Source organism: Augochlora pura, chromosome 3 (genome assembly GCF_028453695.1).
Source record: "Augochlora pura isolate Apur16 chromosome 3, APUR_v2.2.1, whole genome shotgun sequence".
NCBI lineage: Eukaryota > Metazoa > Arthropoda > Insecta > Hymenoptera > Halictidae > Augochlora > Augochlora pura.
Window position 1 is genome coordinate 6,674,246 of NC_135774.1, and position 25,928 is coordinate 6,700,173.

At 31.3% G+C, this 25,928-nt stretch overlaps 3 protein-coding genes across 16 annotated transcripts; 2 read left to right on the forward strand and 1 right to left on the reverse strand.

The window, feature by feature from the left end:
- Positions 1 to 1,950: 1,950 nt before the first annotated feature.
- On the forward strand, positions 1,951 to 10,444 carry LOC144468009 (PI-PLC X domain-containing protein 2). 9 transcript variants are annotated; one of them, XM_078177098.1, is made up of 6 exons: positions 1,951 to 2,966; positions 3,047 to 3,259; positions 3,325 to 3,582; positions 4,861 to 5,037; positions 6,571 to 6,830; positions 7,386 to 10,444. In XM_078177098.1, the coding sequence occupies exon 6, from the start codon at positions 7,400 to 7,402 to the stop codon at positions 8,234 to 8,236; it is 837 nt and encodes a 278-aa protein (XP_078033224.1). In that variant the 5' UTR covers positions 1,951 to 2,966; positions 3,047 to 3,259; positions 3,325 to 3,582; positions 4,861 to 5,037; positions 6,571 to 6,830; positions 7,386 to 7,399; the 3' UTR covers positions 8,237 to 10,444. The 9 variants fall into 9 exon arrangements, 7 of the variants coding, with proteins under 7 accessions (XP_078033224.1, XP_078033222.1, XP_078033225.1 ...); XM_078177096.1 differs by lacking the exon at positions 6,571 to 6,830; XM_078177099.1 differs by lacking the exon at positions 4,861 to 5,037.
- A 108-nt stretch (positions 10,445 to 10,552) lies between these two features.
- On the reverse strand, positions 10,553 to 25,421 carry LOC144468006 (PAT complex subunit CCDC47). 6 transcript variants are annotated; one of them, XR_013493749.1, is made up of 7 exons: positions 24,703 to 25,284; positions 23,806 to 23,915; positions 22,719 to 23,440; positions 22,437 to 22,540; positions 22,246 to 22,354; positions 18,881 to 22,088; positions 18,309 to 18,759 (listed from the first exon to the last, which is right to left on the reverse strand). XR_013493749.1 is itself a non-coding variant. In XM_078177087.1 (7 exons), the coding sequence occupies exons 1-6, from the start codon at positions 24,770 to 24,772 to the stop codon at positions 19,361 to 19,363; spliced, it is 3,843 nt and encodes a 1,280-aa protein (XP_078033213.1). In that variant the 5' UTR covers positions 24,773 to 25,284; the 3' UTR covers positions 18,309 to 19,028; position 19,360. The 6 variants fall into 6 exon arrangements, 5 of the variants coding, with proteins under 5 accessions (XP_078033216.1, XP_078033215.1, XP_078033213.1 ...); XM_078177087.1 differs by having other exon boundaries at positions 18,309 to 19,028; positions 19,360 to 22,088; XM_078177088.1 differs by lacking the exon at positions 24,703 to 25,284 and adding an exon at positions 25,299 to 25,419 and having other exon boundaries at positions 18,309 to 22,088.
- Positions 14,295 to 18,171, forward strand: Klp68d (kinesin-like protein 68D). The gene is made up of 2 exons (XM_078177091.1): positions 14,295 to 14,594; positions 15,545 to 18,171. Exon 2 carries the CDS (start codon positions 15,567 to 15,569, stop codon positions 17,742 to 17,744), a length of 2,178 nt encoding a protein of 725 aa, XP_078033217.1. The 5' UTR covers positions 14,295 to 14,594; positions 15,545 to 15,566; the 3' UTR covers positions 17,745 to 18,171.
- Positions 25,422 to 25,928: the final 507 nt, after the last annotated feature.

Genomic DNA, 25,928 nt, shown 5'->3' on the forward strand with positions numbered 1-25,928 from the left:
ATGAGTCATATACCGTTCGATAGCTGACCAATAAAAACTCATCTGCGCAAAATTTTAACCCTGTAACTTGTCCGTGAGGGTAGTTACAGGGTAAATTAGATCTCGCAGTTTTCCAGCATTTTTCCACCTTTAGCGGCTTTCTAAAATTTTGAAAAAAATATGGCTTATTTTGGACATCAAGCCGGATGTTAAAGAATTTTTTCAGGTAAAAACAATTTTCCCGTTAAAATCAGGGTCGCCACAGTAATATTCCTGATGAATTAATCACAAATAATATATTATAACAGAACTGTCAACATTCATTTTTATGGAAAAACTGTAATAAAAATATATAATAACTAACTTTTTCTGTAATGAAAAACTTAAAAATTTAAAGACTGAATTTAACTTTACTGCTTTTTTCAGTTGCCAAATTGATTAACTCCACCAGTCACATAAAAACTGTAACATTACCGACGATTATTTTTTGGCTATTCTTTCTTGTTAATTTTATACATCGTTAAATGAAAGCTATATCTGTATTTATGCATTCTACATTATATATGTGAATCTATGTTATAACAGGAATTTTAAAAAACAATGTACATCATTTCATCGCGTTTCTCGACTTTTTGTTTTGTGGAGTTAGTCGATGTGTGCACTGAACGGCTCATTTATTACACCAATGTCACCACTATAAGCATTCAAAGCTCACCTTCATTCTTTTACCAATTGTAAGAGTATAGTATGGGTGAGAGTGTATGGTATGTAAGAAGAGTGTGCGGTTGTATGAATGTATAGTAGTAAGATGAACATGAATGCATGGTTGTGTGAGAGAAACAAACGAATGATTCGGATCATCGATCGGGCGAGCGGAACGTGGCAGCATTTCTTTGGTAACGCCACGTGAGGACAGAAGTCGTTTTTTGTATATTTCGTTATTTAATAAAAGTTCCTTACACAATTCAGTAGTTATAATTTATTTGAAACAAATTAAATCTACACTTCAAATAACTACAAAACGAAAAATGTTTCAAATTTGTATAAATCCCTCATGTTACATTTCCTTATTGCTAACTAAAACATATTCAAATTTCTACAACATTCGAAGTGTTATTCCAAAAAGTGTCAGATTTCATAATACTCCCTTACGTAATAACTTGAGTCATAAATTTGTCAACAAATATTGAAATATAACTACATGTATACAACGTCTAAATTATTTGTTCAAACATACATATTTCATTAACATCATACACATTTTAATGCAACATATAAAGATATAAAAATGGAATTAACATTTATATAAAACAATGACTGGATTTTACAAAGAAGTAGATATTCCAATTTTTCAGTACTACAAATTATTTACTTTAAATAATTTGACTCACCTTCTATACATGAAAATACAACTACACGCACTCAACTCAACACAGAGAATGGCACTTAACCTGTAACCCCGCGTTATCCCGTGGTTCCCATCCGTATGATTCTCATCTTCCATATTAACCAATAAGAACATTCCCAACAATTCGAACGACAAAAATGCATGTATTATATACAAATCGATTCGTTGTAACGTTTAGATCGTGAAACTGATAAACGTCTGCTGCAGAAATTTATCGTGATAGAAAAATTCGCGATAAAATATTCATACGGCTGTCAAATTTGTAATGTGGCAGCCATTTCTAGCTGTATACTGAACTGTGATTGGTGAGACCTCAAACACCCTCCCACAAACCAAAACATACCGCAACACCCCTCACTAATGTTGTGAAAAGTAGCTGAAGGCATTAATATTTCAATATCTTTATATTTGAAATTGCAACTTAGATACATATTTCTCTGTGGAAATCGCAACACGTGACGGAAAGGCCTACTTACCCAACCTAACATAGCCCAGACAATAACATCGATCCTCGCGTCATCTATCGACAGATTTCATCCTATCACAGTTCAGTATACGTTACAGTAGTGCCTGTACAGTCTTTGTCGACTTATTTTAAATAACGCTTTGAGTTGGGAGTTGAGGTTATGAACACGACTCGTACTTTTTTATTAAAAGCATGTTAAAGACGTCTCTCGGCGACATTGGACAACTTCCACGTGTCGATTTATTTTAAAGTAGAAAAGGGAACTAGCAACTTGGTTCTTATTATATTTCTTGAAATATGGAAGAGAACACATAAAACTAATTGTAGAACAGTAATAAGCAAGGAAGGAACAGTTATTTAAAACGTCGTTCAATAAAATAAGGGGCAATCATTGCGTCAGTATAACCTATAGCTGTCATGAACAGTATTTTGAAAATTTAGTAAAAACTAATGAGAAGCAATTGAAATGAATTTAGCAATGGCAAGGGCTAATTAAACACAATTATTTACGACATCGGATTGCAATAACGGGTTAATACTTCCGACTAACTTCGCATATGTCATCGGCCGACTTCAGGGACTCGCGGCTGCATGATGATTTTTAGGAAATTTCTTGATTAGTAGAAATAAGCAATTAAAAATAATTAGACAACAATAATCAACAATTAAAGAGTAATTCTTTGGTAGGACAGTAATAAAATTCAATATTATTCAAATTTTTGTAAAAATCCCTAGGCATTTGAAAAGTGTTTTTTTCATATTTCTAAGAAATTGCGAACGAGGAATTAAAAGCAATTACGGATCGACAATGGACAAATAAAGAACAATTATTTAGACTATTGCAGATTGAGTTAGAGCAATATTTTAAGTATTTATATCACTTAATATTTGGCAGCCATAAATCTGTTTATTTGAAATTCATTATTTACGTGATTTAAGAAATTTCGTTATCTTAAAAGTGTCCAGCCTCTCGTAAAAGTTCCTAGGCGTCTCAAAAAGTTTTTTGAATATTTCTCGAAAAAGATAAGTAAGTAATTAAAACTAATTCCAGAGAAATGATAGGCGATTAGAGAGCAATGTTTTCAGCTGTACTTCATTAATTTGGTTAATATGGTGGGTTTATATCACTACTTCTGAAGTTCCAGTTTTGAGTGACAAAATAATGTATTGGATTAAATAATATCCTAATATAGGCAGAGATTGAGAATCTATAAACCAATATAAACAGAGAGAGAATGTACAATGCACAGGTAAAACATGAACTTAACCTGAACGGATGTTTCAACAACATGGATCACCATCGACGCACTATGACATTGATTAGGGATCGTGCTTACAGTCCCACTTTTGCAGTTAACTTCTCGATTGAAGGAAATAGGGTCACTCTATGATCAAATGGCCATGAGGTTAGATTCTCTGCTCTGAATCTATATTATATGTAGTATACTACCTAGTTGTTCCCTATGAGTAGAAGGTGCAGTGTAATTGTTATGAGATCACGGTGATTTAGAAAAGCGTTATAAAGGATGGAGATAACCAGTACGCCAGTCATTCAATGCATGTAACGCATACCTCATCAGTGCATCGATTAAAATCATGGAATATAAAAGTGGTTTCTCATACGCAATGGATAACAAACAAACAGATTCAAACAAGGATCTAGAATATTGGATGACACAACTTCCGGCAGCAATAAAAAATGTATCTATAATACAATTAGCAATACCCGGTATGTTTAAATACTTTTCATTTTCTTAGTCACAAATCGTAAAATACGTAGAAAAATTAGTATGTAACTCTCTAATTTCACTGAAAGATATTTTAATAAAGTTATTACTTTCCCTGTTCTTTATTATTATATACATGTTACTTTCAATTTTGTCCTAATTTTTAATATACATATATATATTTCCTCTAGAATTCTTTACTTTATTCTATAAAAAAATCAATAGTGTCCAATTTAAATTTATCTTGTATGATTGAAAATATTGTATGCTGCCCTAACAACAAAAAATGTTTTGATACATTACAACAAAACAGACGAAAACTTGTAATTTCGCTATATAATAATATATAACACAAAATATATTTTCTATTTTACAAAATAGTACAGTCAGTTACGAAAGTGTTCGTACATCTTTTAAAACGCAATAACTTTTTGAGGCTGATTTAAATGACTTGAATATTTTTTAGATAATCGATAGGCTAGTCTAATAGACATTGACTAGAATTCATTTTTTTCAAATTTTTGCTATTGTATGAAATGACAAAAAAGTAAAAAACTCATCTTTTTCTCATTTGTTTCTGAACCTATAACGAAAATTTAAAATTTCCTTTTGTAGACCTCGATAACTGTTGATATGAGCTGTAAACAATAAAGACGTTATGATTTTTGATACTTTCGATTAATAACTAGGAGAAATTTGCAATTTCTGACTCTTTCAACGCTCGTAGTTGGACTCTGCATTATCCGATTCTGATTACATTTTCAGCATTAAATTACCGAGATCTACAAATCAAAAAGTTCAGAAACACAAGTTTTTTATATTTCTTTATAATTTCAAATAATAGCAAAATTAAAAGCAAATAGTAGTTCTAGTCATTGCTTAATAGGTTCGTTCTCCTGCTACCTAAAATGTTCAAGTCATTTTGTGGTTTTAAAAAGCGTTTCGAAAGATGTATAAACACATTTGTGACTGGCTGTACGCTTTCAGACAATATCAGTCACATTAATTTTACATCAGATATTGTTTTAATTTTCTTTCATAACAATTTGTTATTTAAAGGTTAAAATCAATTATACAAACTAATTACATCTTACAATACTGCTACATACTGTTTTATACTAATTTAATAATTAAAAGTAATGTTATACTTTCCGAAGAGACTTGGCGCCGATCGAAATAAAATTTGAAGGGTGTACATGAGAGTGGAGAGGATCCTAGATATAAACTATAAGTTATAAGAAATTAGTATATATTTGCTAAAATATTTCCATTGAAAGCAGCCTCTACAAAGTCGCTTTGAATGACGCTTATTCAGACGTTACTAACCATTGCTAATGACGCATCTTCATTGAACTACACTGTGGTGACCCGACGAGTGTCATCTCACGCCCAGCGGTAGATAAAGTAGGAGCGGCACTGACTTTAATATCAATAAGGTGTCATTTTCAAATTTGCTAGTAAGTACAATTTATCTGAGTTAACTTATTTTTCAAGTGAATGAAGCAATCAATTCACTTCAACAATTCTCACATTTAAGAATCAATTGAAATTTAAATATCTTTCAAATCCCTGAAATTAAACTCTGTATTTTTTGTAAAACCTTCTTTAGAAATTCATTAATTATAATAGTCATTGTGAGAAATGTACTGCCCTTCCTGATCTACACACCACCATAGTCTTGCAGATAGTAATAGTCTCGGTTTTTCTATAATATTTTGATCCTCTCAAAACTTTCAAATGTTACCCTACTCGGCGATAGGTCTCTTTCGAAAGTTTATTGTAATTTAATAATTTTTTATTTATATAGATTAATGTTTTTTTATTTGTTGATAATAAAAAAGCTTTCTAGAAATGTATATCGTAATATGAGACAGAGAAAGTTTATTGTTTATGTAAATGTTTATTTTTTTAATATTGTAAAAAGAAATCATACTATAAGTGTTATAAAATAACATTGGAACAGTACAATTATACATACTCTAGTTATTATATAATGTGTTTTTCTTTAATATTAACTTTATTATACTATATAAAATAGTACGTTATAAAAATACATTTTTCAGACATTTTGTAGAAAGAGAAACTAATTAAAATGGTATACAACAAATTTTCAACTGTCAGTTTGGAATAGAGTTATCAAATCTATTTATACTGTTAAAGTGGAACAATACAATGACCAATTCAAGTAAATTAAACAATAAAAGATTAAGGATCAACGCACATTAAAAAAAAGATAACTAGAATCTTTTGTGATATTCTATAATATGACTATTATGCAGACTATCAAAGAAATATATGTCAATACTTGAGAAGTCAAACCTACACACTAAAGTAAATAAAAAATATTGTATGGACAAATGTCCTACATACCTTACTTTTTGTGTCATAAATAAAACAAGAAAATGTTTAGATGTAACTATATGCTATGCTACATCTTGCCCATATCTAATGTTTGCAAACAATATTTACTGTAATAAATTTCGAAAGAAATTATGTTATTCGCAGGATTTCAGTATAGTCCTGCAAGTGACGAAATGAATTTATATATTTTTGCTGAAATGATTGACATGCATTTCATGTATAACTCGAAAAACCTTGTCCATATGTTATTTTTTACTCATTTTAAATTGTGTAGATTCAGTATCTCAAGTGTTGACATATATTTTTAAGACGCCCTTTACAATTTACAAAAATATAATATAAATACAAAACAATGAATAAATAATAAACAAATAGAAGAGATCTGATAGTAAATTCATAAAAAATTGCAATAACAGTGAATGATAAATTAAAATTCAAAATTATTTGTAAAACTATTTATTTGAATTAGATTATATTTTGCTAGTTGCACAAACCTAAATTTAAACCAAGATTTTGTAATTATCAACACATATATAATAAACAAATACCTGTATTGTATGTATATGAAATATTTCTGTTAAAATTTTTTCTATTAAATAAATTTTCTAAGAAACTTTTATTCTCAACAGGATTGTGATCTAAAGATGTGACATATATTACTTATCAATTTATTGTTATTGTAAACATTATGTACTATTACAAAATGCAAAATTTCTAATTCATATGTGAAATGAATTAGAAAACATTCAATACACAATAAAATTGAATTTGGGAAGGCTCTTTTAGAAATATGGAATAAGATGAGACTAAATTTGTGAAAAGGATAATTCAGTTGAATCTGAATAGCGTGCTATCATATGTATCACTCTACAAAGTGTATAAGAAATCTGTATGTTTTCATTACTTCTTTTATACCATTTTTTTGTATTATTATAAGTGTATGAAATTTAAATTTTATGGAATTAATATTAATATAAAAAGTCTTTGTAGTAATTACATCATATTATCATAATAGTACTGTGCCAATATAATTTACACAATTTTTTAATAATCTTATAAGAAATGTAGAATGAAAATACTAATATTTTACCAATTTTATAAAAAATATTAATCCAAATTATTTTATAGATGTATTTATATTTAAGCGCTATTTTGTAATATTGTAATTGCTGATGTTATTGTTATAGTACATTGCTATAATTTTGATCATACTATTGAACACTACATGTAGGACGAGGCGCTTAGAAGAATGAAGATATAAAAACAAATCTTGGCGACTCAGTTCGTAAACAAGCTTAAATATAAAAATTTCTATTTTACTAAATTGGCTTCATTACCTTTTTAAGCTGTAATTCCCTACAACAAAAAACAGTAAAAAATCTAGAACTATATTGTTCTATAACCTTAATTTAGTTAGTATGTAATAATCAATAACTTGTAACAGGTTCTCATAATACGATGACTTATGCTATAAATCGTCGCAATGACGTAGGGCCGGATGAACCAAACTACATTAGAGCTCTCGGCCGCTACTGCTCGCTCGTTTCAAAACCCATTATTTTTAATTGGTCTATTACGCAACATGACAATATCAAGGATCAGCTTAATGGAGGAATCCGATACTTAGATTTTCGCGTTGCAACAAAACCAACGAATGGAGATATTTATTTCGTGCATGGCTTATATGGATCAACAATATATCAACCATTACAAGAAATAACAGAATGGCTATCTTCCCACAGCAATGAAATTCTAATCATAGATTTTCAACACTTCTATTCTTTCTCAGAAGTAAATCATCGCCATCTTGTTGACACAATTCTCCACGTATTTAAAAAAAAGTTGTGTCCAATTGCTTCTAGCTTTGATCACATAACACTTAATTGGCTTAATTCGGAAAGATATCAAGTAATTGTTATTTATAGAAATATTTTTGCTCAAAACTATTCAAACTTGTGGCCAAGTGGATTATGGAAAACACCTTGGCCTAATACTGTTCGTGTTAATGAACTTGTAGATTTCTTAAATTTAGAACTTCAAGCGAGACCGTTGCAAATTGGTTTCATATCGCAATGTATCTTAACTCCAGACGTTCCGTATGTATTACAACATTTATGCGGTACATTACACAGAAATTTAGTAACGTCATGTCAAAAAGCGATTTTATCTTGGATAAGTCAGAAGCGACCTGGTCGAGGTGGATTAAATATTGTTATTGCTGATTTTGTATCAGATAATAATTTTGTTTTCTGCAAGACAGTTATTGAAAACAATAGAAAGTTTCTTCATTTATAGTATTCTATTCACAGTATGTACCTGAATGTCTAGCGTACGAGATAAAGGGAATAAGTATAATAATATTTACACCATTCACACATTCAATATGTTTTTGAATATGTATACATTAGGTTTTTTTAAATTTCTACCTTTTGTTGCTCTTCCATTTGCTGCATAATTTGCTCCTAAGTCTTTCTTGTACCTTCCAGAATATTCACATGCTTCGCCCTATAATTTCGCACCATTGCTCTGTCCTCTTTAATCTTTTTGTCTCTCCAATATGTTTCCTACTCCGGTTGTCCTTTCCTTTCCTTATGTTATAAACGATACATAGAGATCTCTATTCTCACCCACTTTTTCTGAATATTCTGCTAATTTTTGATTCTTTGTAACTAATAAGTTAACTAAGTAATAAGTTAAATTAGTAACTAATAAATTAATAACTTTTTTATTAATTTCTTTTTGGTTTCCAACCATTTGCTGAGACTTAGGTTCATGACGGTCGTCTTATAGTTTTCTTGTAGTTTCGCGATAATCTTTTACTTTCTCTTTCTACCCTACTGTAAATATTTAGCAAATTATTTCCTTACTCCTTCTTTCGATAATCTTCCCTTTCTTCAGATACCATTTAGTATCTGCGTTCACTTCTTACGCAGATTATATGGCAACTCCTGGAAAAATTAAATAATTAGTCCGTCCGCGTTTTTTTCTTCTATTCTTACTTTCTCTATGCTAAACTTTTTTCCTATTTTGGACTCCTTGTTTTATCTTTCTGTAGTGACATTACCCTCCCTTTCACTACTTCCTCGTTAGATCCTACTTTTGTCTTTTTCTTTTTATTCGTGATATCTTCCACGAGCAACTCCGTGACGTGTTGCATCCACTGACTTTCCTTTATATTCAGTTCTTCCTCGTTTTTCGTGCTCTAAAATTGTTATCAATTGTACTATATCGGTACTAACCAAATGGTCAAGCTAACTTCGACTAAATGCATATTGTGTAATGCTTGGTATTGCAACTAAATTGAAGTCAATTTAATACCAAGACTTCTACTGAAAGCACGGTTTAGTCCGTATTTGGTATGAACTTTGTCACCAAAGTTTGATGTTACCAAATCTAGACGAAATCTAGTAGCGATGGTTAACGGGATTAAAGTCATTCATATTAAGAGCAGAGACTAGAGCCCCTTAGAGTGTCTTTAACTAGCAAGAGTAGGTCATGCATTTTGAAACCACAGTAAATTAAAGTTGCACTATGCAACTGGGTTTCCGTTTTAAAGATATTCAAGATTCAAAATTTATCTGTTCGTACTATCACAGTTATATGTAAACGACGCCAACAAGAAGCCGTAGTTGTAGTAGTTTCCGATTCATATTCTTATTGGATCTGACTGGGATCCCCGAATATTGTATGAATCTTTTTCCTTATTTATTCTCGTTTTCTTTCATTTTTGTTATCGATATTTTTATATTTGAACTAAATTTTTGAATGTCTTATACGAATTTTGACGTTTTAATGTTTTTCCACCACTACGATAGTAATACGCAAATTTAAAATTGGTCAGCATCAAAGCTTGATACCAAATTCATACCAAATACAAACCAAACTCTAACCAGAGTCTTGGCATTCATTTTACATCAATTTGCACGTCAAGTACAATACCAAACTTTGTACACAATTTGATTGAAACAGGCTTGGCTAACTGGGAAGTAAAACTTCATTATAAAATAATTATTGTATAATAGATACGAAAGAGAATGTTTACAAAATACATATTTATTTTACATTATAGTGCGTTTAAGAGATACAATTCTCCAATTTCATTTTTTTAGCTTTCCAGCTTTGTTAAATTATTTGATACAACATTTGAAGATGAATTTATCTTGAATTTAACGAATTATTGAAACATTATTAAACATCTCAGATATATACTAGCTAAGTGAATTTATCTTCAGATATTTAAAAAGAAAACGAAGTAAGAAGAGAAATTTGAATGTTAAATCTTTTAAATTTATAATGTAACAAAATCCAGTTCCGCAAAAACATGTGGTCCTCTGTATTACATTATTTTTATATAAAATTTATTTTGTACCTACAACATATTAAACGATTTATTTAAACTTAATTACAGATATACTGTATTATAAAAATTATTTTACGATAAGGAAAATGTTTTTACAGAATTGTTATAAAGATAATAATAAATGTCCGCATATTTATTTACAGAACAATCTTATCATTTTATTTTCAGTTCTTCCTGTAATTCCTTTACAATCATAGTATGTATACGTTTAAATAGTCTCAAATTGTTATGTTTGTTTGTATTTTTTTAACATAAAAGTGATGAAAAATCAATTACTTTTATATGCAGTCATCAGTCTAAAGTCAATGATACATGTTAAAAAATAAACAGATGTATAATGTTTAAAAATAGATATGTAAGTAAATACAAATCTAATGCTGCATTTATACATACACTAGAATGTTTTATGTTATTTGAAAATTTGTACATGTGGTTCTTAACATATTTTGAATTAACATTTCAATTTTTAATATTTAAATTTGTTATTTTAAGTAAATATAAGTATTTAAATAAAATTAATGTACAAGTATAATCTATAATATTTAGAAATCGATTAATAAAGTTCAATAAATATGTTCAAAAAATTATTTAGTTTTCTAAGTATACAATATAAAAATGGAATACTCACAACCTAAAAGGAAGGGTTTTGAAAATGAACTATGCAATAAGTAAGATTGTTATGATTTGAGAGCAATAATTATATATTATTTTTATAACATATTGTTGTAATTTTTGTGGAATCAACTCTGTCACATTTCATGATCATACATTCAAGTCACGATGTAACTTATCGGAAAAGTTAAATCAAATATATTACAAAATAAATATTTAACATTACTGATATATTATTAACAAGGAAAACGAAGTAAAATTATATATGAGAAATTGCGAACAATATAAATTGATTTTATTTCACCACAGTGAATATTAAGTATATCATACTTACCTATATATTATTTTTATTTTGGAAAACTTGATTAAGAAATGATCAGTGAATGCTGAATGATACCGAAAAAAGGTGAATATAGTTGAAATATAGTTTTACTAAATGAATGAATGGGCAGTTCAATCGAGTATCTCATGTCTCTTAAATAAAGGCTTTAACAATGTCTTCATAATTAACTGGATTTGGTCATAATGCTTTAACTTTCAGCTGTTTCATTCTAGGTGCTCTCTTTTTAGCAAGTCTTCGTTGTTCTTTCTCTTCCCACCTTCTTTGTTTGTCTGGATCTTCTTCTTGAAGAATTCGTTCTTTTTCAGCTCTACGACGTTCTTCTCTCCGCTGTGCTGCTGCTTCCGCTCTAGCAGCATGAGTTGTTTTTAAAAATGCTTCCTCTACTTTCAATCTATTTTTGTCCGCTTTACTTTTAGACTAAAAATAACATTATAATATAGAATAACATATTAAAACAGTTGTACAATTGAGAAAGAAATTTTATAAACCTCTTTTGATAGTTTGAAACGACGTAATTTGTCTAACAAATAGAAGGTTAATTTTAACAGCATTTTCAATTTTTCTTGATCTTCTACATTGGTAGTACGACCCTTTATACTTATATTTAATCCCACCAGTAAAACTCTCTTTACTTCAGGCATCGTTAATTGTGTTGTATCTCTGAAAATAGAAACATGGTATTTTATATCAAATCTTTTTAATTTATATATGATTTGAAGTTACTATGTATTTTTTACTCTTACTCTTGTTGTTTGGGACCACTAAATTGGTCACTGATGTGTATATAATCAATATATTGCGCATAATTCGTAAATGCTTGTAAAACTCTTCCATCTAAAAATGCTATTGCTTCAAAAATTTCGGACATTATATAAAATCCTGATGGAAGACCAAATGTTTCTCCTGGTCGCTTCTCTGGACAATACACACTAATATCAGCCATATCACGTATTAAATGCATTGCAGTACGTTTTGTAGCTACTGCTAATACAAAATTCTCTGTTTCATCTTTTGCTAATTCTACACGTATAAGTGCTTGATCGTTTTGAGGTCTTACGAGTTGTGCCAATACTGCAACTAAATCTTGTCTTTTAATTAATTTTAATTCAATGAGCATAGAATCACATCCAACTCTTCCTGAACAATATAAACTGTAATGTGATTGACTTTCCTTTACTAAACCATTTTCAGATGCATCTTCATTGGATCGTCCTGTGTCTCCGACAAGAGAAAAATTATCACGTAAAAGACGTTGGTGCTCCATCAACCACATTTCTGCTATACGTGCATTTTTTGATCGACCCGCTAGATAATTAATAAAGTATACCAATAGCCCGATAATCATTAATATTTCTAAATAGAAACTGTCCCATCGTGTACGTAAATGTAATGGTATTTTGGTAATTGTCAATGTTGATGGTTCATTGATTTTTGAGCCTGTGTTTCCACCAGCAGCATCTACTCCTTCAAACTCTTCTTCATCGAAGTGATCAAATTCGTTATCGCTATCAACAGTTAATACATCATCTTCATCAAAATCTTGATTAATATTTGATTCTTTAATATGTTCTACTACACGATCGTTAATTGACTGTGCTGGTTTTTCTTCTTCAAAGTCTTCAAATTCTGCGAATTCATTATCTTCAGGAAGTTCTTCATGGAAATGTGCTCTGACCCTTATATTTGTTGCCACCAAGACGATATGAACTACCACTAACCACAATTTCATTTTGTCTGAAACAAAATGACAACAAATAATTAGTTTGCAATAACGATAACAATTTCAAATCTAATAATTAACATATGCATTTATAATTCGTAATAAAACTATCAACACAATTTCATTTCTCTATTTAGTAGGTCCATTGTACAAATACCAAATTGTTTAATGCTGCATGAAAACTATTTTCAAAATAACTCGTGATGTAAAATACCGAATACTTTTAAGAAGTTTTTATTTCTTTAATTTATATACTAAACGTCTATTTTTATTGGTATAGTTTTTTATACTAACATTATGGTAAATTTAAATAAAATGCTTCCACTTTTTCGACATTGATTTCAGTTATCAATTAAACAGAACAGTCTTTCCAATAAATAATACTGTTACACCACTCTTCGAGGTGACTTGCATAGTATGAAAGTAGCCACGGGTTAAACGTCATTTCCTTCGACAGAAATTTAGTTTTCTAACTAAGAAAGATGAAATTTATAATATCCAGGTTAGTCTTGTTGCAACTTATTTTATAAGTTTAAAAGATGTTATATGAAGAGATTATTGACGACTAAAATATTTCTTAACGAAATAGTTTCGTATACGACTTCATTCACATAAATACAGTTAAAATTAAAATACAAACTGTATTGACGTAAGTCTAGTTTCAAACATAATATATATGTATAAAAAGATGTAACTAAGTATAAAAAGGTAAATAAACAATATGAAAATTTTATTTTGATGTTTTTATTTCTAACATACGTTTGATTAAAAAATACAGAGTACTTCCTGTCAATGGTGATTACTACGCAACTCGGTAACACCATGCGTAGGTTTTGTATTACATATTTATATGAATTTATGAATGATGATAGACAGTGTCAATGATTCAAATGCTATTATACTTAATACTGCAGTTCGACCTTATAATTGAATATTTGTACAGAAACAATTATTTTTGCTTTTGCCTATCTGTCTTTAATTTTCAAAAGGAGGTAAAAAGATCTACGTATATAAAGAGTATGTACGCATTAATAATATATGGTAAAAATAATTTTGAATTTATATATAAAATTTCAATTTTGTAGAAGTTTCGACATACACACCTTTTTTTCGAGATTTTAGACTTCTGCAAATGAACATGAAGAAATAGAACTAATGACATCTCGTCGATAAAGTAAATTTCTTACTACACCATCTTGCAGAAGAACTTCAACTTGACCATCTTACCTAGCGATATTCCATGATTAAGCGAGAGATCGATTCAGTATGTCCGTAGAAACGAGTGAGAGGTATTTACTGCGCAGGCTTGGCCATAATGGCTTTATTCTGTCAAAACATGATGCGGTCTTTCCAACGTTCTGTCATAATGTATCACATACCGTTCTAGTGACTCGATCAATTATTGAGTTCTGATTATCATAAGGATTTGTGGGTACCCTCAAAATAGTATCGTTCGAATAAGTGGATATAAAAAGGGTGAGTGTTGACAGTGTAAATTCTAGGAAGCTAACAATGGATCAATACCGTGCTGAGGAGGGTAATATGCAGATACAATGAAAAATCGTTGTTCTTTTATTATAACTCCTTTTGCACTGTATGTACCTGTTAACTTGAGAAGGTAAGTTCATCATACAAAACATGCATCATACTTAAAATATGCAGCAAGTAATATTTGGTTAAGGTTTCTCTATTTAATTTTTATTTTTTCTTACGTGAAAATTGAAAGAGCTCGTAACTAAACGCACATAAAGTGAAAAGTTAAGAGACTGTTAAGTATGTCACAATAAAATAATATATTTTAAATTAAATTCTGGGATTATTCTCTTTTAATATCAAAAGTTTGTAAATGTAGTAGATACCATATCGTATATGTATATTAGATACACCTTTAACTCAGTACAAAATATTATGCAACCAATTTTATTTTATTATTGTTAAAACGAGGATTGTTAAAAAATGTCATTTTATTGAAAGAATTTCTTCTTTCTAACCAATACAAATTTTCCGAGTTATCTAGGTGATGATCAAGGAAAAATATAGAAATTTCGATATTTTAGCAAATAACTGTTGCTGCATATTATATGTAATAATAATTAACTTCAATCTTATGGAAAGAGTTAATTCAATGATTGACGAAAATTCAGTGTTATAGAGATTTCGTACAACGTGATATACCTGTTATTTCCGACCTAAAAGAAAGACAATTTCAATTTTCGAAGAAGAATAGTTATATTGGTACAATATATAAATATCAAGGAGAAATAGTTCCATACATTGTCAATTTAATTTTCTACCCTAAATTTCAATATCGACATAAACGCGTGCATTATTGTATAGGCTATGAACAATTGACGATTGCAGTCGACAAGTAATGGAACTTTAACTTTATTGAAATAATTTTTGATTTGCAAAGATTGGACTTTTTCAGATTTCGAGTTACAGAAGTAAAGTGACATATAAAACATGTGACAAATACTTCAAGTTAAAGTTTTATGTTCGATTTGTAGAGATTTTTAAAATTCATTATTGCTGTCCGAGTGTTGTGTTAAAATTTTGTTTGTTTTACAGGTGAATCGAATCAACCGTTACCATGGAGAAATCGGACAATCAATTGAAAACCTGGAAAAGGAAGAATATGAAAACAACCTCATCGTCGGAAGTGGTGACCCAATGTGTCCAGGTTGTCGTAAGATGTCGACCTATGGACGAAAAGGAAGTTGCTCGCGGATACAAACGTGTAGTAGACGTGTTTCCAGCGAGGGGGGTGGTTGAGATTCGTCATCCACGGGATGATCCATCTAGTGATAACGTTAAAGTCTTTACGTTTGACGCGGTTTACGACTGGAATTCCAGCCAACAAGATTTATATGAAGAAACGGTTAGACCATTGGTATCTTCCGTACTCGATGGTTTTAACGGTACAATTTTCGCTTACGGACAAACCGGTACCGGAAAAACTTATACAATGGAAGGTCTTAAGGGCGATTATGATAGACGGGGTGTAATTCCACGATCATTCGAGCACATCTTCAATCATATAGGCAGATCTGAAAATATGCAGTACTTGGTGCGCGCAAGCTATTTAGAGATTTATCAAGAGGAGATACGAGATCTATTACAGTCCGACCAAAGCCTTCGATTCGAATTAAAGGAAAAACCAGATACTGGTGTGTTCGTGAAAGACCTTTCAACGTCGGTATGTAAAAGCGCCGCGGAGATACAACAACTGATGAACACTGGCAATCAGAACAGAACTATAGGTGCAACAAATATGAATGAACATAGTTCTCGATCGCACGCAATATTCTTGATTACTATTGAAATGGGATCTATCGATGACACTGGTGGGATCCGAGTGGGTCGTTTAAATTTAGTAGATTTAGCCGGCAGTGAAAGGCAGAGTAAAACTGGTGCATGCGGCGAACGGCTGAAGGAAGCAAGTAAAATTAATCTTAGCTTATCGGCTTTGGGAAATGTAATTTCTGCTTTAGTAGACGGAAAAACTACACATGTACCGTACAGAGATTCGAAGCTAACGCGATTACTTCAGGATTCGCTAGGTGGAAATTCCAAAACTATCATGGTTGCAAATATTGGTCCTGCTAGTTATAATTACGATGAAACTTTAACGACGTTACGATATGCGAATCGTGCAAAGAATATCAAAAACAAACCAAGGATAAACGAAGATCCAAAAGACGCTCTTTTGAGGCAATATCAAGAAGAAATTGGACGCTTGAAGGAGAAATTAGCACAAAAGGGTATGGTACCAAAACGAAAGAAAAAGTCGAAAAAAAGGAAAGAAGACGAGACTGCAGACTCAGAATCTGAAGCAGAAGATAGCCGAAGCGAAGATAATAAGATTGGAACTGACAAGAAGCTTATCGCTGAACAATTAAAAGCAGAGAAACAAGAAACGGAAACTCTTATAATGAGAATTAAGGACTTAGAAAGTAAGATGTTGTGTGGAGGTAAGAACATAATCGATCATACAAATGAACAACAAAGAGCGTTAGAACAAAAATCAGCCGAGATTGCCGAGAGAAAGAAACGAGAAGTTGAAATGCGGCAGAAACTTGAAGACGAAGAGCTAACAATGTTAGGAGTAAAAGAAACATACACAAATTTGCAGCAGGAAGTGGATGTAAAGTCTAGGAAGCTAAGAAAATGTTTCACAAAGTTACAAGTTTTGAAACAAGAACTTGAAGATGTTACCAACGATTTTAATAGAGATAGGAGAGATTTAGAGCAAACTCAACACGAGCTGATGAAAGAGCTGAAGCTGAAGTTTCTTATAATAGAAAACTTTATTCCTGAGGAAGAAAAGAATAAAATTCTGTCCAGAATACATCTGGATGAAGAGGAAGACTGTTGGATGTTGAAAGATCCAGAGCCGTCCAGTATAGATACGATAAAGAGGCCTACATCCATTCCAGGTGCACGAAGACCGGTTTCTGAATACGCGCGTATCGTCCTAGCTATGGGAAGAGGTTGCCGCTACGCAGGGGAAAACATATTAAATTTAGATCTTGATATGCCCGGGAGAACGACAATGGACTATCAAGGACCGGCCATTGCACCCACTATTCAAGCCGTTCTCGAGGAAGCACTTCGCGACGAAGGCGACATCGATGTAGACGCTTCGAGTGCGAAACTTAGATCTAAACCACGATTACAATCTGCAAAAATGCGACCTAAGAGTGTTGGGAAGATCCAACAAATTCCGCCACCTGTTTACCCAAAGACGAGGGGTCTCGTGCCGAAGTAGAAAATTGTAACGCGATTTTTGAGTCTGTAAAGTGAATTGTATATATTGCGCGAGCTACATTTTGGGTGGTATTCTACTAATTTATAGAGATTGTCATGATGGTACGCGTGTATTGATAAGCGCAACACAGTTGGAGTCTTTATAATTCTCTAGTCAATGTGCACTGTGAAGCCACGAGGTATTATTGCATTAATAAAGTATACGAAGTAAACGTGATTAAGATTTAAAATTTCATTACTTTCGGTTTTGCAAGTAAACAGTATCAGTATCAGTAATTTGGCGTAAATACACTTATTATTTGACCTGCTGCTACTACTACATACAACAGAAACTGTTACAAGAAGTTTGTTCCTGAAACATGAAAATAATACATTTTTAAGTACTTTCATTTGAACCTTTATAATATTTTATGTGAAATTTAATTATTTATTAATTTGGAAATATTATCAAATATAAAAAACATACAGTTCAAAAAGTTATTGGGTAACTTAATTGCTATATAGCTTCCAGGTCAAATAATCGAGGATAATCTTACTAATTCAAATTGTTGCGTATTTTTGAAGGCTGACAGTTGTATATCTAACTTTATGGTATTCGTTAAAATGAAAATTGTAAAATGTAGGGTAAAGTGAATCATTTACGTATTTTTGTATACAACTACGTTTATTATTAGTTTAATTATATTTTTATTGAATATTAAGAACAAGTTCCTTGGTGTGTTTATAGTTTCTCTGAAATATGAAAAACTTGTACGCTTAAAAGTATTTACAAACAAAGGTTATTCTTTACTTATTTAATACACTCTTACAACGTGTTTTTTAGTTGAAAAATTACATATAATTGATCTTGCTATAATGTATATATATACATTTTATGAATATATATATGAATATATTTATGAATATATCTATGTATTCATAAATATATAAATATATACTTCTTTCAACGTTAAAAGTGCTTGTAAAAATAATCGATACTTTCGACTCCTTTGACGCTTTATCACATACATCTGAACCTGTTAAATTATAAATATGATAAACGTATTATCGAGTAAGAAAATTGAATAAAACAGCATTACAAAATCGTAATGAAAGTAAAGTTTTTTCAAGTACGTTCTTTTCTCTGTTTTTACTTACTTTAATCCTGTTCACATCGATGCCTCAACACTTCATTTCGTAAATCGACGTTCACTTCACGCGTGTATAATATTCTTAAATAAATTGTTGCATTTTCAAGAGATTTAAGTTTCGTCTTCTCTAGGCTATACATGCAAGTCATGTCGACCTTTAAAAATTATATGAAAATAAACTTTTCATGTATAAAGAGGGACAGCAATTGTTAAATATTAAATTCATCAGAAATTTCTTCGCACTAAAATATTTGTAAATTTTTAAATATATTTACAAAACGTATTCAATTTAGATAAAAATTGGCGAAGACTTTGACCATTATTATCTTAATAATCCTTGAACTAGTAACATTAACTTTTCCTGGAGACACTTATGTAGTGTTCAAGGAGAAAAGTACAATTGTAAATAGTTCAGTAACAATTGTAAATAGATTCAGTCACAATAAAATTTCGATACATTTTTATGAACGATTGCTAGATAGTCACTTCAATAGAAACGTTGTTGTTGCACGTAATTTCCGTATTGTTGTTGTGGTTGCTGTTGAGGATAATTTGAAGAATGACCTGCAGGAAGTCCACCATACGGTGATCCCCCATAGTTTTGTTGATTTGTGTATTGATTTGATGCTATGGGTGGTCCACTGTATTGACCCTGACTGCTGACACCACCATATCCTTGATAATTATAACCATTGTCCACGTAATTCTGATTACTACCGTAAACTTGCTGATGTGGATAACTTTGAAATTGTTGATTGGGTATGTTAGGATAACTAAGAGGGGGTGCTTGTGGACGGGGACACGATTGTTGAGTATTCTGAACGTATCCTTGATTGTAAAAGTTTGATAGCGGAGCCGTTGACGTATTAGGAATTTGATCTAACGACTTCGATGCGTTTTGTTCATTTTCATTCGCAAGCGGCAAGTGCGTCTTTGGCACGTACTTATTTGGAAGATCTCCCATTATATGAGCGATTAACCGCTTGGTCTCATTTAGTATTGCATTTGGATCATTTGTTTTTGTTAATTCCTTCGGTCTTGCCGGTGACCGTGACCTTGAACGCGATCGAGATCGTGTCCAGGATCTTGGTGAATTTGACACAGATTTTGAAAATCCCTTTGATTTTTTCTTTGCCTTCTCATTTTCGCTAACATTCTTATCTGCTGCTTTATAAATATCTTCAAATGTATAATCATCATCGTCATCTGATAAATCCAATTTCGCCTTTTGCTTATCTTCATTGTCATTCTTAGTTTGTTCTTCCTCGTCATCATTTGCAAACATGTCTATTTTAGGTTTCCACTTATTTTCTTCTTCAACAGGATTTTGATTTCCTTTTCGCACAGAAAATGGCGAAATACTTCTGCCCGATTTAATACTGGTTTCTGTATTTTCTGGAGTTGGGGACTTTATTTTTGGCATTGATGACATGGACGTAGAACCTAAATTAACAAACCCTCTTAATTTCTCTACTCGAACAGGGTCTGTTGCTTCTAACTTTTTTAAAAAATTAATTAGTCCATGTTGGTCCTGAGTGGTTAAGTCTTTGAAATTTTGTAAAAGTGTTTTCAAGTCTGTGTCCGACAAACTTTCCATTTTAGAAGTTTGATGATCAACTGTACTTGTTGTTGTTAACGTCGCAGAAACAGATGTAGTTTGAGAAAGCGAAGTATTACTTTTTGCCAATCCTTTTACAAAATCAGCCGTTGTTACTGGTTTATCTGAATTTTTGGATGCTTCAGCCATTCCAACAACAGCATTAATCAGAGTTTCTAATTCTTCTTGCGATACATTGGATCTACCCTGAGCTACCAAAGCAGCTGCTATTTGTTGAGCTATAGCTACTTTATCTACAGTACCAACACCAGGTACACTAACTGGTTCGGATTTAATTGTAGGTGTAATTACTTCTACCGACCTAGGATATACAGTTCTTTGGATATAATTTGTCGATTTTGCAGTTTCCATTTCTTTCTTTTTCTTCTTCTCTTCTTCCATTTTCTTTTTATTCTCTGTCGCTTTATGTAACAACTGTGCAATATTTTGGATTGCCGTTTTCGTTGGTGTTATAGCCATTTTCTCTATCATTCCGGCAAACAATTGACCTTTAAGTTTTTCTTTGACAGTTTCGAAAAGCACGCTTACTTCTTCGTCGTAGAGTAATTCTTCGGCAGAATTCGGTTTTGCTTTTTCTGCGGCTAATGCTTTTGAAAGAAGAGATACTATCTTCGGTCCAAGAGAACCCAATTGACCTTCTAATGCTGTAAGTAATCTCAATAAGCCGACTACTTCTAAATCTTCAGTTAATATGTCATCTGGTATAGGACTTGGAGACTTTTCTTTTACTGGGTAAGGAGTTGCATAGTGTATTGATCTTGAACGTGTAACACCACGGGGGTAGTAGTTACTTCTGTACATATTTCCTCTTCCCCGCATATATGTCGAATACGCGTAATCGCGTTCTCTCATGTCATGATGATCGTAATAGTCAGTTTTAATTGTTTTGGTACCGACGTACTCTACTTCATCGTCGCTTTCTATACGATGACGATTTCTTTTTGGTGGAGATCTGTCACGTCTGTTTGATGGTATCCATTTTTCTGGTGGCTTATCCTCCGGCAGCTCTAATCTCTTCCTAATTTCTTCTTTTCTTTGTTGTAGTTGTTCATTATGGATCTCGCGCATTCGTTTGTTCCAAAATTCTATCCATTCTGGCTTGAAGTCATGCTTACTAGGATCTTTTCCCTCCGCTTGCAACTCCTTGTAGCGTCGGTTCCAGAATTTTTTCCACTCATCGGGATAAGATGGATGCTTTTCTGGGTTCTTCTCATGAAATTTCAATGCACGATCGAGTGTCTCTTCTGCACGTCTAATTTGTTCACGATATTTGTCCCATTTATCGCGTTCTCTAAGAGGTTCTAGTGAACGCGAACGAGATCGCGAACGTGTACGAGACCGCGTTCGATCTCGCGAATAACGCGATTTAGTACGATACCTTCCGCTTTTGTCTATTGAATTAGCTTTTCGATTACGAACGGGAGATCGTGATCTTGAACGTGATGGTGAAGGGCTACTTGATATACTTGACAGGGACGAAAGAGATTTCGTTTCATCAGAGGGACGTTTTGGAGATTTTCTCACATTTTCTTCTTCCTTATCTAAAGGTTTGCGAATATTTAATTTATCTCTTGTGAAAATGCGAATCTTGAATCCCCTAAAAGATATGAAACATAACTTTAATTGAAATTTTGAACTAAGAAACAAACATTAATTTATTATACTGAAATTATAATTGAAATCAGCATAATTAATAAAATTTAAATTACTAAAAAGTTCTTTGGAAAAGTTGAATTAAACAAATGTCAACTTACGATTTTGTAGTATCTGATTTTGAATCGATTTTCTTTGGTGGAGACTTTTCATGCTTCTTGTCTTCATTTTTATGTTTATCATCCAACTTCTCATCAGCAGGTTGAGAATCTTAATATAAAATAATTATTATACGATAGAACAGTTGAGTATAAGTGTCCTGCTTCAACGATATAAGATTTTATATACTCACCTTTTTTAATACCACTATTACCAGCAACTTCAGCCATCTTTTCTTCAAAGTTTGTTACCCATCGCACATCGTAAACATCCATAAATGTTATTTCTGGTGTTTCCCTGCATGTAGGAAACAGCCATTGATTTTTAGGAAACGTAAATTAATAACGAAAACGATTGACGCGCACCTTGTCTAATAACACCGATTGACTTTTGTGAAACATTTGAATTGAAATTCTCAATTCATAACAGTGCTCTACTATAAAGCTTAATGTAATCGAAGCAAATTACAACTTACCTAAAGTGATAATCCTGATAGACTCTCTTGATGTACTGCATTTTATTTTTTTCAAATTGATTCTTATCTACCAATTGTGGTTGCAATCTTCCAAATCGTTCTTCAATCTTCTTAGCCACTAACACCGATATTTCATTAGCTCCGCGTTTATAATTAGGAGTACGCGGTAGTTCCGTAATAGCACGCGAAATTGTAGGAAAATGTCTATTTAGGTATGTTATTCTATGATTATAACTGGTAATATGAGCCATAACAGTACGAGGGTCACCCCTTTTGTCACACAAAACACATGTATAACTGGGTTCGCAAGAATCGCTATCAACCAGTTCAAGTAGATATTCAAGGCCCACAAGAGGAGAACTTCTATGGCGATCTAAACTCATCTGAATCGTTGTTGTTCTAGTTATTTGGTCTTCCATACCAGGTGGTACTGGTTCTCCAGGTGCCAAACCATCGCCAATAGCTGCCGACTGTGTCGGTGGTGCTGTTTTCACAATATCTGATCGTTTGGACCATAACAAAACTGGATATGGCCATTCATCTAATTTCATTTTATGACGATTACACATATTATGATTCAGTAACTTGTGAGCTCCGAACAGAGCTATGTTACATATATGACACCATATATCACCGTCTTCTGTTTCAGAGTACACAGGTCTAAGCGTGCCATCTTCAGCAGTGACACTGCTCCTCATTAAACGTTTTCGATCGTATTCTTCCTGCGGAATACAAATTTTTTGTCAACTGCACAGGTAATTGTTATTTTAATAATATGCATATTGCAGAACAGGAATGCATCATATGTTCGAAATCAATAAAACATTAGATAATATTTTATAAAAAAGATGTCTATCCATCACAAAGAATATGGAACTATAGAAAGCATAAATTATGTAAAAAATATATCAAAATTCTGCTTGTAGTATATAATTAATAGTAAATTATTTATATAAATGGAATAATTGTGTTATATTCAAATTTAATAAATAAATATTATAATATGTACAAATTTTTAATCTGCAAGTTTTCTAAAATTCTAATTACAAACATAATGTTATCGTACACGTGTTTCAAAGTATATTACCTTTTCCTTGCCTGCTTCCGATAGGTGGGAAGGATTACGACCTTCTATATCAAGATCGTCAAAATTCTGCATAATTGATCCAGGTCTGTGAAAAATTCTCACCGTGATTTCTGAAAATATAAAATTGTTGTATATTTTAAAAAAGGTACAATGCGGCATTAGGGTAGGCAAAATATATAAATTAGTGAATATAAAAATATAGAAAAATAGTAATGATATATATATTTGTATATATATAAATATATATAGTGATATATTATCGTTGTATAAATAAATATTACATTAACAATATGATTTAACTAATATAACTAGAAAGAACATGATATTCTTAATGAGACATTGAAAATAAATATTAATTTATAAGCCGACCCTGCAGCAGCAATTGTATGAACACTTGCTCCAAATTTTGTTTAACAAAGCTTATTATATTACAACTACAAATTTTATTAAAGTATACTTACCAGTTTAAAATTATACATGCTATTATATTTAAACAGTTTGTGTGTACATATATAATAATGTCTATATCTGCCAGTTCCATCAAAATATTGAAACTTATTATTAAACAGAAATATAAATTTATGTTTAAATAACAATAGTTGTGTATTTATGATATACAATGTAAAACATAGCTGAAAAGATGCTATCGATATGTGAAGATCCAGTATTTTAACAGATATTCTGAATGAAATTTCATAACATGTTTGATAAAGTAACTGAATTCTTATGTAAATACTTACACAGTCAGGAAATTCTAGAGGTATGCATTAGCTTATGAAATAAATATGTTCTAAGACCATTAACTGATAATTATTTCTACTTCTTTAGTTTAAGAACTGCTTATAATTATAATGGATAGGTTTGCTGAAGTACAACAGTCGATCCCCAGCTACTTACCGATAGAAAGGAAATTTCCTATATCCGATAACGTTTCCAGGATGCACAAATACCACAGAACATTAAACATAGTGCACTATATAAAGACACTAATATCACGCAAAGTTAAGAATTGGAATAACTTTGCAATTTTTGTTTAAAAGAGAAAAAATATAGCCGTATACCGTGAAAGAAAAACATGTTTTACTTTAAACTGACACACCTAACATAGGTAATATATTAGAACTCTGACGCAGGAGAATGAATAAGACATATAAATGATGTGTGTCGGGTTTATTAAGCGGTGCTTACTTAAATAAATTATACTGCGAACAGAACAACAAAATCATAGTAGCATTTACAAAAAGACCTGCAATACGCGCAACCAAAAGGTTATACGATTGATTGTAATTTGCAGGAATTGTATAATATATGCAGTATAAATCGTTTTCACGCGCATCATTAGTTTTTAACAACCAAGTGATGCAAGCCAAATGGCCATCCATTGGTTTCTGATTAATTTTTCCAGTTTTATAAATGTCTTTTATTCTTTCGAATCACGTTAGGCCTAAATCGTAACCTTCGAAAGTAAAATATAAAGAGTAGTGTTAACTTACCAAGTTACCAGTATGCGATGTAAACCACTCAGCAAATCCCACGATGAATATTTCTGATTTCTTAATTTTGTTTTCGACAAAATCTTTCGGTAGCCATATCGAAAGAGAAATATTCAACTGCAGATCTGCGCATGACTGACCTGCATGGTCACGGTTGGTAATTCGTTGATCGTAGGGAATTTTCTTACCGATATGTTCGGTTTCTCATAAAACCAAGAATATGTTTACGAGTATAAGTAAATCAAATTTGGAGTATATGTATATGACGATATGAAACAGATAGTGTTTATAAAATAAAGGAATACTCTTTATCATAATTAAAATTAATCTTTGCTTAGATGATTTCATAAATATAAAATGTAGTACATAATATTTTAATACATATATGTATAATGTGCATTGTACATGCAATAATACAAGTATAGTATTTGAGTTATAGTATTTATTTATGTTTATAATGTATTTTCGATTTTATGACCAAATTCTAATTTCCTAACATGAATATACTACAATGTATAAAATGAATATACATATGTATGGAATAAATAGTACATGAAAATACTATGTGCAACTAAAAATATTTATATTTGTTTCATTACTTTTCATGAATCAATTAAAGCAATGTTGGAT